At 36.5% G+C, this 20,769-nt stretch overlaps 1 protein-coding gene across 2 annotated transcripts; it reads left to right on the top strand.

Annotated features, from left to right (window-relative positions):
* Window positions 1–14,856: 14,856 nt before the first annotated feature.
* On the top strand, window positions 14,857–20,317 carry pdcb (phosducin b). 2 transcript variants are annotated; one of them, XM_030132282.1, is made up of 4 exons: window positions 14,857–14,988; window positions 16,232–16,292; window positions 17,709–17,857; window positions 19,377–20,317. In XM_030132282.1, the coding sequence occupies exons 2-4, from the start codon at window positions 16,253–16,255 to the stop codon at window positions 19,890–19,892; spliced, it is 705 nt and encodes a 234-aa protein (XP_029988142.1). In that variant the 5' UTR covers window positions 14,857–14,988; window positions 16,232–16,252; the 3' UTR covers window positions 19,893–20,317. The 2 variants fall into 2 exon arrangements, with proteins under 2 accessions (XP_029988142.1, XP_029988140.1); XM_030132280.1 differs by having other exon boundaries at window positions 14,858–14,988; window positions 16,236–16,292.
* The last annotated feature ends 452 nt before the right edge of the window (window positions 20,318–20,769 follow it).

A 20,769-nucleotide genomic window follows, 5' to 3' on the forward strand; every position in this document is an offset into this window, starting at 1 on the left:
GAATATCCTTCCTTAGCAGCCTGTTACAAAGAGATCATGTCTTAATTATGGTAAATCCATCAGGGTTAAAATGCCAAAATAAATATAATCTACTTTAAGAAGTTTGTTGTTGTCAGTAATAGCAGTGGTTTCCTCTTTTATTATCGCTGCCATCAACCTGTGACAGGTACAGGAATAACACTCTGGTACTTTATGATCATTATGTCTCTGACACTGGAATGAATGAAACCACAAGAACAAGACCAACCTGACAGTGTGCTCCACACACCTGGTGTCTGATAAGATTGACATGGTTTCACCTGGATTTCCGCTCTCTCCCTTTTATAACAACTATGGCCCAGTTTAGCTCCTGCCAACCCCATGGGCTTATCTGTGGAATGTACACATGACTGAGTCACCTGAGAAATATGAGGCAAAAGGACTCACCTTTTCAACCCATTTAGATGAGGGAAACTACAGAAACAGATCTGTATCACTCACTAGACATGATTTATGTAACCTTCAATGACCCGAGCATCTACAGATCTGAAAGATTTAACACCTGTTGATCCACTAATCCTGTCAATACATGTCGATAACTGGTGTTAAATACAGTTTGTCATGCTACTTTTTGGGGTAGTTTCCAAATGATTTTTTCTGTCTATTTGACCTTTCTTAAGTGATTTATCATTATTTATTATAGGGATGCACCGATACCGATACCAGTATCAGGTGTATCGGGTCCAAAGTTATTATCGTTAACGAAAACTAACGAAATGACGAAAAGTACAATTGAAAAAACATTTTCGTTAACTGAAATAAATAGAAACTATAATTAAAAGAAAAAAATGATAACTAACTGAAACTGTATTGTGTGTTTACAAAGCTAACTAAAACGGATAAAAATTATGGATAAAATTCCCTTAGTTTTCATCGTTGTCAGTGTTGATAGAGGACAGAACATGTAAAATTTGGTCTCAGATCAGCGGTAGAACAGAGGTACAGAAGTCAGGAGGCCAACGGTGAAAGTATGGAAAGTTTCAGTTTCATTTTTTTTAACCTTTATTTAACCAGGAAGTCCCTTGAGATGAAATCTCTTTTTCGAGGGAGACCTGACCAAGAGGCACATCAGTCCAACACAAAGGAAGTAACAGAGGAGAAAAGTACAGACAGTTTAGACAACAGAAAAGGACTAAAACAGAAAAGCTAAAACCAGTTTAAGAACAGCAGTCACACACTTCTGTTCAACAGTTTGACAGAAGAGATTTGAATTCACTCAAGGTTATGAAATGCTGAAGCTGAAGTGAGTTTTGCAAATTGTTCCATGAGCAAGGTCCATCGTAGGAAAAAGCTGTTTGACCAAGTTCAGAGTGGACTGTGTGGACTGAGGAGGAGCCGATGGGATGAACAGGAACTGTATCCACTGGTGAATGGAGACAGGAGGAGACACAGATATGGGGGTGGTCTGCCCAGTACAGCCTTGGAGAGAAATCCAAGCCAGTGCCGCTGCCTCGTGAGGCTTAGCGAAGGCCATGAGACCAGAGCAGACAGTTCCCAGTGATGGCCCTGAAGGCAGCGTCTGGAATGAAACCTAAAGCCCTGACAGACTGGGTCCAGACACTGCAGAGCTGTTGCAGCTGCGTTCCTGTAAATGACATCCCCATAATCCAACACACTTAGAAATGTGGTTGGATTTTCACCTAAGTGACGTTGTGTATGGATCACACCCCCACCTACATGACCCCCCCCAACCTGCTATAGTGAAGGTATCCATGGTTCTGTCCATGTGTTTGTGTGTGTGCTCAGTCAGAGCCGCCCTAACCCCACCCCCAAATAAAGGGTCCAGGGGAACCTCACTTACATCTGTGAATAGGATGGAAGATAAAATATACGAAAAAACTGAAACGGGGCGACACGGTGGTGCAGTGGTTAGCACTGGTGCCTCACAGACAGAAGGTCCTGGGTTCCATTCCAACACCAGTCCATGGGGGGTGGGACCTTTCTGTGTGGAGTTTGCATGTTCTCCTCGTGTCTGCGTGGGTTCTCTCTGGTCCTCTGGCTCCTCCCACCATCCAAACACATGCACTGATAGGTTAACTGGTTAATCTAAATTGCCCATAGGTGTGAATGTGACAGTGATTGTTTGTCTCTGTATGTTCAGCCTGTGATGAACTGGAGACTTGTCCAGGGTGAACCCCGCCTTCACCCATATGTAGCTGGGATAGGCTCCAAGAGACCCCCGTGACCCTAGTGAGGATAAAGCGGGTTCAGAAAATGAATGAATGGATGAAAAACTGAAACTAATACTAAAACTAAACTAAACTAAACTAAAACTAATACTAATACTAAAACTAAACTAATACTAAAACTAAACTAATACTAAAACTAAAACTAAACTAATACTAAAACTAAAACTAAACTAAAACTAAGCATTCAGAAAAAATGACAACTAATAAAAACTATCAAACCTGCTCTAAAAACAAATTAAAACTAACTGAATTAGAGAAAAAAAGTCCAAACTAAATAAAACTAAACTATAATTAAAAATCCAAAACTATTAGAACCTTGACTGGGTCCAATACTCAGCATGTGTACTCGTACTCGTACTCGTACTTGTAAAAGTACTCTGATACAGCCGCACCGATGCAACTTATGGCAGCATGATTTTTTTTTTCTCCAACTTTATTGACAACATTTGAGTGTAACTTACGACAGCGTGATATTTGCAGTTCAGTGCAGCAGGTTCGTGTTAGAGGAGTAATGTCAGCAGTGTGGAGATTTTTTAAAATAAATGACGGTGACAAAAGTACCGTTCCAGACACAGACAGATACAGACGCAGCGTTCTGTCCGTCCTCTGTGTACATTCCATCTGTTTTCCAGCTGATGGAGGATGAGTACCCAGACGGAGAATACCAGCGGAACCGTGGAGGTAGAGGATCTGTTCAAAGAGCCACTGTGAGTTAGAGAAAAACTACTGACACATGTAGGACAACTACCCTCAGAAATATTAACATTAGTATCACAGTAGTGTTCCTCTGTCGTCTACAGGTTTGTTATTACTGACTTTCTTCTTCTCCTCATTAAACTTTCCTCTTCTTCGTGGTATTTGTCCAGTATAGTTAATTCAGTTCGGCGCCCCCCTGGTGGATTAACTGACAAACGCTCATTCCAACACATTAAATGTCAGTAGCAGCACTTTGTTCCAGTCAGACTAATGACAACGACAATAAAGCACATTTACAAAAGGAACTAACAACTGGAATGGGATTATTAAGGACTAGGATCAGTACTCGGTATCAGCAAGTACTCAAATGGAAGTACTCATTTTCAGTTTGGAAAACAGTGGTATCTGTGCATCCCTAATTTATTATATTATTATTCTCTGTATTTTGCATTCTTCAGTGTAAATCATGTATTTTTCCAATATTTAATTAATTGATCATGCAGATGTTCATAAAAGCTCTGAGTAAATTCAAGGGTCATTTGATCAAAACAGAGAAAACTAGAAAATGTGACTTTTTTTCAGTAAAGATATCAATAAATGAACATAAACAAGTGTCTCCATCCACTGCCATTTATCAAACTTTATGGGCTTTACTGCTGATTCAGTGTTGTAGAAGATAACAGTGTTTCCACGGTAACTACGGAGCCTCTGAACGTCCAAATGGGTTCATATCTGATGACCATGAAAAGGTGAAGAACTGTATTTTACACCAATTATTTACATGTATTGATAGGATTAGTGAATTAACAGGTATGAAACATTTTAGATCAGTAAATGGCGTTGGTTGCCAGGGACTATTTGAGTTTTTAAGGGTTAAAAATGTCAGAAATCACATAAATGTGTTGTGCTGAACATCTGGAGAACATTGGGTCATGTGGGAGAACTGATCCCATTGGCCCACAGTGATACACATGACCTAATCTTAAACAAATTAGCTGCAAGTTAGTTTTTTAGCCATTTTTTAATCTTTCCTCCTAAGTTACATAATATGTTCCTCCCTGTAGACTTATAGAATGTAAAAAGCCCAGTCAGACTGAATATTTACAACAAGACGAACTCATTGTCCAACATGAAGTGTAAAGGTCGCAGCGCTGTGAAGGGACTCCTGTCAGCTGATGTCATCACCAGTGTTTTACCAGATCAAATCACCAGAGGCTGGTTTTCCATCATTGTGTGACAGCGTGCATCAAGGTTCGAACAGTTTTGGATTTTTCATTATAGTTTAGTTTTATTTAGTTTTGACTTGTTTTCTCTAATTCAGTTAGTTTTATTTAGTTTTTACAGCAGGTTTGCTACTTTTTATTAGTTTTTGTTATTTTCTAAATGCTTAGTTTTAGTATTAATTTTAGTTTTGTCGTATCTTTTCTCTTCTTCTCCATCGTATTCAAATAAATCCCAGACAGGACTCTGCTGCTTTCTCCCAACTTTAGTCTCCATGTTTCCAGGTAGAGTGGGGACCAGAAGACGACTGGAAACCACAAGTGAACACAAGTGACGGACCCTTAAATATCATATGGTGCCAACAGATAAAATTGCTGGAGTGAAATAAATCTATTTCATATCAATCTGACACTGACAAAAACAAAGGGAATTTTATCCATAATTTTTATCCGTATTAGTTAGACTTATAAACACACAATATAGTTTCAGTTAGTTATGTTTTTTTTTTCTTTTAATTATAGTTTTTATTTATTTCAGTTAACGGAAGTGTTTTTACAATTCTAGTTTTTTCGTCATTTCGTTAGTTTTTGTTAACAATAATAACTGTATACCATAATATGACTGATACTTATTATTAAATTATTTGGTTTCTGGCTGTATATTATTATGAACAAATATAATATGATTTACATAAACACATAATACAATAACACATACATATTCATACACAGATCTATACACATATATACATGATCTTCTCAGTGTTTTTGAGCTGTAGTTCACACGTTACTATGAAGTACAGTCTAATTATCAGCTATGTCTGTAGTAAATTTTACCGTTATGGTCTTTTTTTTTTTTGTGTCTACACTGTTGGTTTTATGTGTGCTTTTATGTAAGGGGACTATTGATGGAAATTAGAAGTTGTGCAAAATCTGGTATATTTCTGACAATCCTGTACCGTCTGTTCATTAATATACACATTATGTCTGCTTACTGAAGGTAAAACCAACTCTAAACAACAAAACTGCTCAAGGAATAGATAGATTTGTAATGTTTATACCACAGTTCTAGTGTATAACTCATTATTTATATTATCATTCATATTTTAGGATTCTCACTTTACAAAAAAGCCTGAAAAACTGGTAGGATGGAAGCACAGAGTTGTTTGAATTACAATGATATAAAGTCTTGCATTTCTTTGGCCTGAAATCACAAGGTTTCCCATCTCTGCAGACCAGATCACTTTGCAAGCAGGTGCAAGTTGGTCTGAAATTGGAGATTTAATACTTTTATAACAGTCAGTTAAAGTAACCAGAGGCACCGACTGCCAAAAAGCAAGAACACAGGTCATAATTTGTGAGTTGTTTGTGGTTTAATAATATTGTGGGACACGAAGAAGAGTGAACTATCGGGAAATGGTTTGGATATAATACAGGTAATAAAGCTGGGACTTGTCAGAAGTTGAACAACCATAATTAAGTGGTTAGAACAGAACCCTGGAACCCCATCAGCTGGGTGATTCATCAGCATTTACCATAATATTTACAATGTATATATGGAAAGAAGTGGGTGGTTGTAATTGCTGGCGGTTTTGCAAAGTGATGTAAGCGTCAGTTCCAGATACAGGGATCACGGAGCATGTGGTTCATATAGAGCCTTCAGAAAAATCACACTCTCAGCCTAAATACTTGGAGGAGAAGCGGGCTGACTCATGTACTTATGCAGCCTTATCATTTTTCCTGCTGCATACCTTAGTCATTGCTCCAACTCTCAGTCAGTTTTTGGGCTAGATAGTATTTATGGTTTATAGCGGTAACCATGGCTTTCGTACCTCAGTGTCACTCACCGTACGATGGGCATGAAGGGGGCACGCTGGCAGGAGTCAATGAATATTTACACAACAGAGCAAATGAGTCAGAATTACACTGGAAATATGCTCCTTTATTTCACCATTTCCTTTGACTTTTCTTTGTGTATTATCCTCCAAATGCTCTTTTCAATCAGATCTCATTTTTTGTTAAACATTCTTGAAAAGTGCACGTCATGTTTAAGCAGAAACAGAGAGTGTGTACGTGACAATATGAAATATGATATAAAAAGATTAAAACAGGAAAGAGAACAAAAGTGAACATGATATATTGAATTAACTTAAAGAATAGAATAGAATAGAATAGAATAGAATAGAATAGAATAGAATAGAATAGAATAGAATGTATATGTGACAATATGAAATATAATATAAAAAGATTAAAACAGGGGAAAGAGAACAAAAGTGAACATGATATATTGAATTAACTTAAAGAATAGAATAGAATAGAATAGAATAGAATGTATACGTGACAATATGAAATATAATATAAAAAGATTAAAACAGGAAAGAACAAAAGTGAACATGATATAATGAATTAATTATAGAATAGAATAGAATAGAATAGAATAGAATAGAATAGAATAGAATAGAATAGAATAGAATGTCATCGTACTCCGTGTTACAATGAAATTGGTTCAGGATGCCCTTACCAAAGTTCAACAATAAACAGCAATAAATATAACATAAAAACTATAAATATAGAAGCACACAGTGTAAAAACAATAAAATACAGCGTACTGGAAACTACAGACTCTCTCTCACCCACACATCCCTCAGATATTTTGCTCATGTTATTGTTTCCGAGCCTGGTGGCCCAGGGGTAAACAGTGTTTTTGAGTCTGTTCGTGCGGTGCTTCACATGAAGTCAAAAGTTAACAGTAGAGTCTGTGCATGTAAGGGTCAAGATGAGTGCAAGTGGATTTAAATCGGATTATGAAGCCGTAGTAGTTATTATGTGCATGTGAAACCAGAGGGTGAAGGCAAAAGGCTGACCTCTAGTGTCCAAACCTGGTGACCTGGAGTTATGGTGGATGTCCAGTGATCTGTGTTCAGGTGACCCAGGCTCTGTGAGCGGAGCAGACACTGGAACAGCCCAGTGCATTCCAGGAATACTCACCATGTTTTTGAACCTGCAGGAACCAAAAGCAGCTCCTGATCTAAAATACTTGGTAACTTTTGTACCATTGATCCTATAAATACATGTAAATAATGCAGTAAAATACAGTTAATCATCTTTTCATGGTCATCAGATTTGATCCATTAGGACGTTCAGAGTCTTAGTGAACGTGGAAACACTATCATCTACAACATTTATCCATCGATAAAACCCATGTAGTTTGACAGTCGCTTGTTTTTCAGCTTTTTCTGTTTTGATTCAATGACTTTTGCATTTACTCTGAGCTTTAATGAACATCTACATGACATACAATGAATACTGAAGAATACCTGGTTTTCACTGAAAATGCTAAATAAAGAGGATAATTATATAAAATAAAATAAAATATAAATCACTTTGTAAAGAGAAAGTAAAGAGGAAAAATTCACCTGTAATTCACCACATACTAGGTCTTTAAATGTTTGTTGATTACAGTAGATTTCCTTCACTACATCCAAAAAGCCACATGTGAGCTGAAGGCACAGGAACAAATATGATCCAGTTTAACAAAAAAAAGTCTTAATTATATCAAGTCACATAATAGAAAAGAATCTCTTTCTGACTCTGGCACATACATACCATGAAGTCTACAGAAAAGAACATGAATTAACACCCATAAAACATACACGTCTTTTTAAGCAGCTGACCAAAGATTTAATACAAAAGATGTTTAAACAGTGATGTTTTTTTTTTTTAGTTGCTGCTTAAAATAAACTTTTACCTTTTAGTCCTGCTTATTATTGGTCTTGTGTTACATGTATTATGGTTTTTATTTCTGTTGTGCTCTGAGCCATAGCATCATAATTTCATTTTGATACAAATCTTAATGACAAATACAGTCGGTCTATGTCATGTATATGTCTGTAACTTTAAATAATTCATTCATCATAGATTTATGAATAGTTTGGGTTTATACTATGCATTCACTGTTTTTATTCATTAATTATTGTAGCACTCTATGTTCGTATAAATGTATTTTTTTATGATACAGTAATGTTTATAAATTGCTTTGGGGTGATAAAGTTTATAGTCACTGCTACTGTTGTTGTCATGTGAGTTCAGTCATATGTTAGATGTGCTTCAACCTATGTGTTCAGTATATTACTAGACTCATAATTATAGCAAATTATATTACAGAAACAAGAAAAACACTCAGACAGCGTAGACCTCCACCAAGACAGGTCCCCCCCCCCTCCGATCACCACCAAAATGTAATCATTTCTTCCTTGTGCCAGTATCAACATTTCCTGAAAATTTCATGAAAATCCGTCCATAACTTTTTGACTTGTCCTGCTGACAAACGAACAAACAAACACGCACGCACACAAAGCAGAGTGATCACAATGTGTGAGGTAAATATTCTATTATATTGTATTTTTTAATTCTTTTTTTGTGTATTGTTCATTTCGGGGGAGGTATTCATATAGGCCTTTTTTTTTTTTTGGCTTCTAACCTCTCCTGCACAGTTTTGTTACTTGTTTGAATGTTGTTGTTTTTTCTATTGCTGTTTGTATTATGTGCAAATACAATAAATAAATATGTGGGAACATTTATAGCAATGCAAAAAAACCTGCAACCTGTGGCAATTACTAAGCAACCATTTCTAAAAAATTAAGGCTGCCATTTCTGCATGATGCTCTCAACAGAAGGTAAATATTGGCAGCATCATACAGTCTTCTGTCCAACCCTAAATTGTAAAAATGCCTGAAAGTCTGCTGATTTTGCAGAAGTATTGGAAGCCAAGCTGCACCTTAAAGTGCTCATATTTATCTAAACCCACTTTTCTTAGTCTGTGGTTCATTTCTTTGTGTATTTGGACCCTAAGAGTTCATACAGTTTGAATTTGAACCCTCCAGCTGCTGCAAAGACATCTTTATATTCATTCCAGCAAAAATCAAATGGATTTCTTGTACTTGTTTCAATTCCTGCTTAATCTGTTATGTTTTATAACTAGTTATGTCACGACATTTGCACATATCAGGTCCAGACTTCAGACGAACATTTCTCCAGTTCGACATAATTGTTCATCAGCAGCAGCGGTTGGAGTAAAAACTGAAAATATGTCCAAACTTGGAGCCGATTACCTAAAATGTTCAGTTGTTGGTTGTATTAACGAACACAAGTGGTTGAACGGGACAGAAAGCACAGTCATTAACCTGGAGGGGGTGGAGCCTGAAGTGGTTCATTTGCATTTAAAGGGCCAGTGCTCCAAACCACCTTTCTGGTGTCATTACTCAGAAATAGGGTTGAAGATGGACCTGTGGAGCAAGGTTATTATTGTTAACGAAATGACGAAAACTAGAATTGTAAAAATATTTTCATTAACTGAAATAAATAAAAACTATAATTAAAAGAAAAAAAACATAACTAACTGAAACTGTATTGTGTGTTTACAAAACTAACTAAAACGGCTAAAAATTATGAAAAAAATTCTCTTTGTTTTTGTCTTTGTCAGTGTCAGATTGATATGAGATTGATTTATTTCGCTCGAGCAGTTTTAGCTGCTGGCACCACATGATATTTAACGGTCCGTCACTTGTGTTCACTTGTGGTTTCCAGTCGTCTTCTGGTCCCCACTCTACCTGGAAACATGGAGACTAAAGCAGCAGAGTCCTGTCTGGGATTGATTTGAATAGGAGCACAGAGAAGAAGAGAAAAGAGACCACTGAACTACAACTGAACTACAACTGAACTACAACTGAACTACAACTGAACTACAACTAAACTAAAACTAAACTAAAACTAAACTACAGCTAAACTACAACTAAACTACAACTGAACTACAACTAAACTAAAACTAAACTAAAACTAAACTACAGCTAAACTACAACTGAACTACAACTAAACTAAAACTAAACTAAAACTAAACTAAAACTAAACTACAGCTAAACTACAACTAAACATTTAGAAGAAAACCCAAACTAATAAAGACTAGCAAACCTGCTCTAAAAACGAAATAAAACGAACTGAATTGGAGAAAAAAAGTCAAAACTAAATAAAACTAAACTAGAATGAAAAATCCAAAACTTTCTGTGGAGTTGAATGAATGAAGAATTCAGAGCCAAGCAGAGCATGTACAGTTTATGGAGACCACAGGGAAATGTTTGAAAATGCAGAATTCCATTTAAAGAAAAAAAAAAAAGCCAAATATCACTCCTGTAAGTCCTTGTCCTTGCTCTTCCTAGAATGCATACGATTATCTTCTACTTAAAGGGCATGTGTGCACAGTCAGCCTTAATAAGTAACGTCTTAAAAAAACTGTTTGATATCTAGGTTAATTCTGGGCCACAAGCTCTCGCTGACAGACACTTTTAGATCAAAGGGTGCTAAATGAATGACTCAGTTCCATTTTAAGTAACCTGTGCTTAACGAAGAAGGGAGAATCCTGACTCTCCACCTGACATGCATGCTCTGTGTGCCTGAATAAAACAGTCTACTAATCCTTTAAGCCAATATATACTGGGACAGAGACGGAGGCGAAGGACAGAAGTCAAACACGACTGCATGATCTGTGCGAGAAAACCTCATGTGGGTGTGGAGGGAGGGCAGTTCTCCTTCCTGTTTGCACTGCACTGATTCAACACACGAGTGAAAGAAAGGTGACACTGAGCTATGCAGGGAAAGAAGAAGAATTAGGAGTGACTAAAGGATTTCTTTTGTTGTCACACTGCAGCGTGTAGGAATATAATGACTGAAATGGACTGCTTTGATGAATGGTGAAAGCTGAGGAAATTCTCTGTTTATAACGTGGGTTCAGGGGTCAAATTCAGCCCAGTTTGGTCTGAAGTGGGCTGGGTCAGTAGGATAAGAACATAATTATATATAAAACAAGGTTTGAATAGTTTTGGATTTTCCATTCTAGTTTAGTTTTATTTAGTTCTGACTTTTTTTCTCTAATTCAGTTCATTTTATTTAGTTTTTAGAGCAGGTTTGATAGTTTTTACTAGTTTGTGTTTTCTTCTAAATGCTTAGTTTTAGTTTAGTTTAATGTTTTCATGTCTTCTCTGTGGTCGTATTCCAATAAATCCCAGACAGGACTCTGCTGCTTTAGTCTCCATGTTTCCAGGTAGAGTGGGGACCAGAAGACGACTGGAAACCACGAGTGAACACAAGTGACGGAGCAAAAAGTGTCGTATGGAGACAGCAGCTGAAATTGCTCAAACAAAATAAATCCATTTCAAATCAATCTGACATTGACAAAAGACGAAAACTAAGGGAATTTTATCCATAATTTTTATCTGTTTTAGTTAGTTTTGTAAGCACACAATACAGTTTCAGTTAGTTATTTTTTCTTTTAATTATAGTTTTTATTTATTTCAGTTAACAAAAATGTTTTTTCAATTCCAGTTGTCATAATTTCGTTAGTTTTCGTTAACGATAATGACCCTGATGCCAACTCCAAACTTTCCTTCCATGATGAATATGTTTACATCTATAAACCATTTTTTAAAACAATGAATGAACGTGAACAACCCAAAATTTCTTGAGAAAAACAGATGCAATTTTGGTTTAGTTTAGTTTATTTCGAATATGCAACAAAACTAGAGGGAGAATGTGAGAGTGAATGAATAATGGATCACTAATGTAAAGTCCTTTGGGTGTCTAGAACAGCACTATATAAAATCCAATCCATTATTATTATTATTATTATTATTGTTAAAACAAAGTAATCCTACCTAGTCCTTATAAATGAAACAGATTATAAGAAATCAAAAACATATACACGTGCATGAAAACAAAGTATGACTTCATTTGCGTATTTGAAAAGGAGTGGGAGGAAGTAGGACTTATTAAATCCCACCCCTTCTTCACACAACAGTCTATTGTTTAGCTTCCTATCAGCAGAATATATGAAAAGTCAAGTCCCTTGACAATATTTTAACAATATTATGCTTTACTTTGTCATTTACACGTGTTCATTACAACGCACAGATCACAGTGGATCTACAAATACATAAATCATTTATTAACAGGCAGAATGTGGTTAAAATTCCATTTCTCTTAAGACATTTCAGGTTCATATTTGTTCAGGTTATTCACATTTTTGGTGAAATTCTAGTTTGTTTTAGTGTAAATACAGGAAAATTACATGAAACTGTTTCCATTTACAAAGAGAAAAATCTGGAGTTGTGAGTATTTAGGTTATTATGATAATATTTTACTGATCTGTAGATGGAACCTGAACACACATTTTTGTGAATATCTTAAGTCAGTCAATCAAAGTTTATGTCTATAGCACTTTACAACAACATGAAGAAGACCGAAGTGCTTTACATCTAAAAACATGATTAAATTGTAAGATGGAAACAGTTTAGTCAAATACCATAAATATGCATAAATCAATAAGGCACAATACACAGTGATAAAAAAGACCACAGATTAAAACCTAATAGTGTCTCAGCGCTAAGAGTTAAAAGCCAAAAGTGTAACTTTTGCATTTCACAAATTCATCCCACAGGCCAGATTGAAACCTTTGGCGGGCTGCATTTGGCCCCTGTACCACATGTTTGACACCCCTGATTTATAAAAACTGTTGCAGAACAGGTTGGGCTTGCACTCATGTGTCTCACATGACTAAATCCAAACAATAAATAAGTCAAATTAGGATGATTTTGGCTTGTACGAAGTTGCTCATTAAATTGGAATAATTTTACTTCCAGACACATTCCTGTTTTTATTCCCATTTATACACATCAGTAATCACCTCTGACCAGTGATTACATTCTGACTCCCAGTTAGACTTTATCTATCAAGAATAAATCACATTGTCAGAACCATTTCATGAGAAGCGGTAAAAAAAAAAAAAAGTATTCCAACTTGAAGGGAAATAGTGTATTTAACCCATACAGACCCAGTGCTACTTTTGAAGCAGTTCCCAAATGAGTCTTTCTCTATATTAAACTGTTCTTAAGTGATTTATTAACATTGATTGTAATATTATCTTCCTTATTTTGCATTTTTTTCCAGTGTAAATCAAGTATTTTCCTGTATTTCATTTCCTGATAATGTAGATGTTCATTAAAGATCAGAGAAATGTTGTGGATTATTATATCTAAAACAGAGAAAACGGAATTTTTCAGCCAAGGTATCAATAACTGAGCATAAAACCAAGTGTGTCCATCCGCTGTCTTTGATCCAACTCCATGGATTTTACCGGTAAATCAATGTTGGAGTAGATGACAGTGTTTCCACGGCAACTACGGAGCCTCTGAACTTCCAGATGGGTCATATCTGATGACCATGAAAAGATGACAAACTGTATTTTACACCAATTATTGACATGCATTGATAGGATTAGTGGATCAGAAGTTATTAAACCTTTTAGATCAGTAGATAGTTTGGGTCTTTATGGGTTAAAAAAACAACAATGTGTAAACGTCTTTGGCTGCAAATCACGAGAATATTCCGAAGAGGAAAAAAAAACAGGACAATACAGTTAATACAGATGCCATTCAGCTTCTGTTCCATGCTTTAACTCAGTGTTTTTCAACCTTGGGGTCGGGACCCCATGTGGGGTCACCTGGAATTTATAGTGATTAATAAAAAAAAAAAAAACTAATAAAAAATATATGGTGAGTTGAGAGAGCCAATCCCAATCCATAACAGACTAACTGTGGTTGTGAAACTGCAGCACTGTGGTTGTGTTTGTGTGTCAGATGTTCACTGTGGTCAGTTTCAGATGCTGCAGCTCTTTCATAATTCATAGTTTCAGTTCTTGTTTGTTCAGGATTAATTGTCCTCCTTGTAAATCACAGCTGGACTGACTGATAAAATTCTCACTTGTGCAGTAATCTACACTTGGCTTTTCTGCCTCTGTCCATCATAATATACATTATACAGAATAAATGTGTCTAAAATTAAGGTTTAGTTGCAACATAGTATAGAAAACTACTACACGATCCAAAACAAATTAATTTTAGCCAAAAAAAAGTCTCTGTTTTGAACGTCTGGGGTGTTAAAATGGGGTCATGAGCCAAAAAAGGTTGGGAACTGCTTTACCTTCAGTCTTGTGTTGGGATTGGAAAAAGTGCTGCCTTCTGCCTCTCATCTGTCTTTTTCTACATGTTTACCACCAACTAAAGGGTGATTTTATTATACTATAATATACTATATATATAATGTTATATACTTTATATACTTATATTCTCATCAACTTGTTGAGTTAAAAAACCCTCGCTTCTGCAGTAGGACTAGTACAGTGTGTTTATTGTGCTGAAAATAATAAAAGGACTCGTGATGAAGTGTCACTAGACGGTTTGCGCCCTCAGCTAAAGATGTTTCCTGCTTTGAGTCTCATCATGTGTTCGTTTTTGTGTGAAGCTCTTTGCCTCAGAGACCAGATCCCATCATTTGGAAGTTCATCTCAGACCTAATGCCTTTGCTTAGGTTCACGCCTAATGTGATGTTCAGACAAAACTAAAACATCTAAAAAAACACTAAAAACACAGTATAATCAGGCTTTAAGCTTCAGTTTGAAGACACACACCAAAGATCTGAACACAAACAGTCTTGTGTTGTTTTAATCGTATGTTTCTGTCTCTCTCTGTGTTTCTTTGTACATTGTGTGTAGTCAGGCCTTTATCAAGCAGAAGCTTCTAATTCCTGAAGAGAAATCCTCTTAGGATCTATGCTCTATTTCTGTTTGGTCTATAGGGTCTTTTTTGAAATCTCCATTAGACCAAGCTCATTGGCTGGGAAAGACACATGCATGAAAAGCACACAGCAGCCAGCAACAGATAGCTCAGTGAAGTGATCGGGTGTAGATCAGCGCACGATTAGCTTCCAACAAAGGGACGGCTTTATTTTGGCTCTGGAAGGTAAGAAAAACCATGTTGCATTATTGATTTATTCCATTATCGCATTAGTTTCTCTGTTGCTCTAATCACATAAGTAAATCAGCTAATGTGTGGAAAGTGTATTTGTTTAGTTTACTTTGAGATGGCAGTCATATAACAACACTGGAAGTTATTCTTCAGTCATTCTGGATTGATTTTGATGACAAGTTTGAATATTTGTGTAAATATTTTGCAATTTACACTTTGTTAAAGCATAAAATGTCATATGGAAACATTTTTTAAAGTCTGTTGTAGTTTCTTTATATTTAAAAGTAAGAAACAGTCGCACATAAGAAGAACAAATAACTCTTTATCTTGTGGTTAGTCATGAGTCTGTGTCTAATTGGAAATATCAGCTGTTTACAAGAGTTTACTGTGGATCCTTCTCATGCAAACACACAAATAGCCAACTTTATTTCACATTATTGCACATTACAGTGATTTATATTCATTTCCATTGAGATTTACCTAAACACTGGTGCGACTCTAACCCTAAAATTACTCCTAACAGTAAAATGTAATGGTTTATTTTACGTCAGACTCCACTGCCCCCTTACATCAACCATAAACAGTCACACAGACACACAGATGAACCTGGAACAATTATGTGGAACTTTCAGTCACGCTAAAGCTAACGATAGGAAATCTCCACTTGTGGATTTAGGGGTTAAAAGAGGTGGACACAAACATCATTAGTCCAGATCAGCATCGTGACACGGGGAGGAAGACTATACTAATTGAAACCTGAGGGATAGGACATTTAATCCAATGACTTATAGACTGCGTAAACATCCCACTGTGTACCAGCCCCACACCACAACACAGGCATTAGAAACACACCAAGACTTGAACAGAATAGAGCTGTTACATGTATCCTATAAGTAATACAGAAACCATTTAGCATTTTCTATAGATATAAATGTGTATTGTCGTATTGATTATTATTGTGATTTTATTCATTGTCTGCTTTCTTCATTTGCTTTACTGCGTTTATTCTTAAAACATGGCCTGCTGTAAGCACTAGAGCTCTGTTGCACACCCTAATCCTCTTAGACTGCATTAATTTGATTAAAATCATTGGATTTGTTTAGTTTCCGTCTTTGTCACTGCCTAGAGGTTAAAGCTATACACTTATCAATTTTTTTGTTTTTTTAATAAATGAATTGTTCCATAAAATCAGTAGCTACTATCATTTACACTGGTCTGATTTCTTGTTTTTTGTCTGGTAGGAAGTTAACGAGCAAAAATGTCTTTGCTTGACCTGGAAGAGACTGCAACCCACACGGGTGAGTAAACCCACATGCACCTTACTTCTGCCTGTGCATATCCTATTTGCTGTATATATCTCTCATCTGTAGTATAGAGTTAGCTTTTGCATATTCTTTCTGTATATTTTGTTCATTTCAGGAGTTCTAGCATTACTTTAGTAACATATGTGTATGGATATTTTATTCTGAAGCCCTTGCACAGTTCACTTTTCTTAACACTGTGATATTTGTATTTTATTTATTTTTTTTATACAGTCCCTTTTGCACTAAGTGTTTTGCCTCTAAATGGAACTGAGCTGCTAAACTGATTTTCATTGTTCTGTGACAGTGACGATAAAGATCTATTCTATTCTATTCTATTCTATTCTATTCTATTCTATTCTATTCTATTCTATTCTATTCAACATTACAGCCTGGTTGCCTTTAGGTTCTGGTAATCACTGACATAAAACAATCATTTCAGAAGCAGTATTTTTACTTTTCAACAAAGGTTTCTTTGATAAACTTCTTGTTGGAGGAGCCTTCTCAGCTCTGATGGAAACAACCACAGAAGAATGGACAGAGCAGATCTGGAGCTTTGGCAGTTGAACCGTTTCTTTAAGCTTCTTTCACTTATGCAACACTGGTATAATTAGTCAACTGGAAAAGAAGATTAAATATCTAAATGAAATGTCCACCAATAATTTACATCAAGCTGTGGTCAGTGGAGGGAGTGCATGTGAAATGGATGGAAATGGTTAAGGCATTATTTTTGTTGAATTAAAACTAAAAGTCCACACTTGAATTACAGCTGGATAGTTTTTTATTATTTCTTATTTTTCAAATCCACTGTGGTTCCGTACAGAGGCAACAATATGTTTGTGTCACTGTCCAAATACTTATGGACCCGGCTGTATTTTACTAATAAAGACTATTCATTCAGTTTTAACCCTGTAAAGCCTGAACCATTAAATCATTGACATAAAATTCCAGTTATTTGAAACTGGAGCCTTTATTGGTCCTTCTGAACAACCAAAAAAACATTTTTTTCAGATATGAAGTTCCACGTGTGATTTTCAGTTTTGTATCATATTTGATACCATGGGTCTTAGTGCTCAAATATTATTATTTTTGAACAAACACATTAATTAAGTAAAAAAAATCTTGAATTAAGCAAAAAAAAATCTGCCAATGGAACAAGTGAAAATTATATTGGTAAGATTTGTTGAAATAAGATTTTCAAGATCTAAAATATAAGTTCTTATATCTCACTGAAAAGTTACTCTAAAGGCGATTGTGTCTTGTTTTAAGTGTGATGAGATATTTGGACTAGAAATGAGAAAAATCCACTTGGTCAGATTGTGATTTTTTTGCAGTGTTTTGTCCCCCCCCTCTTTGTTCACACTAAACCTGTGTTAATGACTTGACCTTCATGTGGTTCTTGTTTGTCCACAGGTCCAAAGGGAGTCATCAACGACTGGAGGAGGTTTAAGTTGGAAAGTATGGACCAGGAAAACCTACCTCCAGCAAAAAGGGAACTGCTGAGACAGATGTCCTCCCCACAAAAGCCCAAAGACGACTCCAAAGCCAACCTGAACCGCAAGGTACAGACCACAGCTGACTTTGACCTGTGCAGTAGTTTTGGGGTTTTCTGGCTTTACACTTTGGGTTTTGACTTCAGTTTAGTTGTATTTTAGGTTTATGAGTGTGTAAGTAGAGTGGTGTAGAAACGTTTCTGGATACCCCATGCATTTATGATATACTGCAGAAAGAAAAGAAAATTAACTCGAGCTCAGGATTGACTAAAGAAAATACTTATTTAAAAGACTGGGATCAGTATTGGTAGTTGAGATAAGGACATGATTTACTTGAATTAAAATTAAATATGTATTCTCTTCTGTTGTATATTTAGCAATGATTACATTGAAACAAATTTTTTGGATGTTTGTTTTCTTGGGGAAATATTGTGTTAATTGTAAATAGGGTTCGGCAAAATAAGTCTTTACTTCAGCCTGAACCCTTTCGGTCGCATTTTAAGTGGAACAATGGATATGCTGTTTTTGTTTGTTGCTTAAAGTAATCAAAACCGAATAAACTATTACTACTACTACACTTAAGTCACTGAACTTTGCTGAGTATTATTCCACTGCCCAAACCCCTGTGCTCCCTTCTGCACATGCTCAGTTCCATTGAGGTCAAAACTGGATGTTTCAGCAGATAATGAACCACATCTGGGACATGACATGTTGAAACTGTCAAGAATTTAGTTTGTTTATTTTTTTCTTGTTAATAATGAACCAAAAATTTGCATTTGTTTGTGTCTGTGTGATGCAGCTGCACCTTTTGAAAAACGAAAAATATTTTTCTACAAATATTTCATGCTAATATTTGAGACTGTATAAAATTTCAAGGTGTGTCCTGAAACGTTTTTCCACAACTGTACTTTTATTTTCATTTTTGAGGAGCTGAAAACTTTCTTTTTGGTTTTTCAGGGGTTAAAGAATAGAATAGAATAGAATAGAATAGAATAGAATAGAATAGAATAGAATAGAATAGAATAGAATAGAATCTTTCTTTAGTCAGTAGGGGTTCACACACACAAACATGCACCACACACCGAAATGTATCTTCTGCCTTTAACCCACCACTGGATCATGCATGACACACACTGTGTGCTAGGAGCAGTGGGCTTCCCGGGGAGCAAAGGGGGGGGGGGGGGATGGGGGGGGTTTAAGTGGCTTGTTCAAGGGCACATCAGCCAACAACTCTTCACTAGTCCAGGGAATCGAACCGGCAACCCTTTGGTCACAAGCTGAGTCTACAGCCATCTAGGCCACGGCTGCATAGATGGCCGCTGTTTGTGTAAAGATGTTTCATTATTGTTCACATGAGTCATCGTTTATGTTTGTGTTGCTCATTGTTTTTAGATTTTCGTGCTTTTGGAAACACTTACTAAACCTGTTTTTCACTGTGCCTCTTAGTTTTTACATTCGTTTTCTGTAGTAGATTGGGCCTGAGAGCATCTTAGAGTTACTTAATATTTTAGAAAAGAAACAGAAGTGCAAAATTGTAGTTCTATTGGCAGTAGAAATGGTAACTGTTGCCCTAATATCCTCTCGTCAGATGAGTGTCCAAGAGTATGAGCTGCTGAAGGAGGAGGATGAAGGGTGTCTTAAGCAGTACAGAAGGCGCTGCATGCAGGAGATGCACGACAAACTCAGCATCGGGCCCAAGTTTGGAGGCGTGCACGACCTGGACAGCGGAGAGACCTTCCTGGAGATCATCGAGAAGGAACATCACAGCACGGTGGTGATCGTCCTCATTTACAAGAACGGGGTCAAAGGTTGCGAGCAGCTCAACACCTGCCTGGACTGCCTGGCCACTGAGTACCCCAGCGTTAAGTTCTGCAGGATCGACGCCGTCACGTCCGGGGCGGCTGAACGATTCTCAGATGAAGTTTTGCCAACGCTGCTGGTTTACAAAGCTGGAGAACTAATCGGAAACTTCCTGGCCTGCACGCAAAATTTAACTGAGGAATTCTTTGCCACTGATGTGGAGGCCTTCCTCAACAGTTACGGTCTGCTGCCGGAGAAAGAGCTGCCGGGGGTGGAGGACGAAGAAGAAAACGATGTAGAGTAAACTGTCGTCGGTAGAGATCTACAAAGACAATTCTTCTGAGCTATGACAAATAGAAAACATGAACACCTTCAGTAGCTCATAGTGTTTCAGGACTGTTTTCCATCCAGCTGGTAAAGAAACCTCAGTGTTGCAGATATCGGTGCTTGTAAATATGGGATAGGTTACAGTAAAGTGAGGATGTATGTTTTTATTTATGACCAGAATAACACAAAAGTTCTACCCACTATTCACACAAAAGCCAAACAAATTCAACATATCCTGTTAAATGTTTTACCTTGTAATTTTAGAACACAAATGACATGATATATGTACTTGTAAAAAACTGTAAAATGTAAAAATCATGCACACGGTTGATTCATAAACCCAGGGTCCGTACTGAGTTACATCCTGCGTGTGATGCAACATTAAAACATGTATATACTTGAGCGTTTGTGACTTTTTTCCCAAACTTTAACAAATGACCTGAGGACCCTTTTAGAACTCAGGAGGTTAATTTACTCGAGATGTGGCAACATTTTGTGTAAACACATCCTCCTCTCCGGTCCAGCGTTATCTGTCTCTCCTACCAGAAGCCAGAGGTGGGAGGTGCATATTGTGTCTGGGAAAAGCATTTGTGAGCGCCTTGGTATTTTAACATCATCAGTGAAACATCATCACTGACGAGTTAGTTTCTTTCTGATTATATTTTATTGTGAAAGTCATGGAAATGCTGAAAATGAGACGCTTGGGTTTCTTTAGTGTGATCCTACTCACACTGCCAATCCTTGACTCAACTCAGACTCCAGTATTATCATCACTTCTAATATTGCTAAGAATAGTTCAAGCTGCAGAAGAGGGTATGATAAAGCATAACGTGTTGCTTTTATATGTTTAGAAT

Source organism: Sphaeramia orbicularis, chromosome 4 (genome assembly GCF_902148855.1).
Source record: "Sphaeramia orbicularis chromosome 4, fSphaOr1.1, whole genome shotgun sequence".
Taxonomy (NCBI): Eukaryota; Metazoa; Chordata; class Actinopteri; order Kurtiformes; family Apogonidae; genus Sphaeramia; species Sphaeramia orbicularis.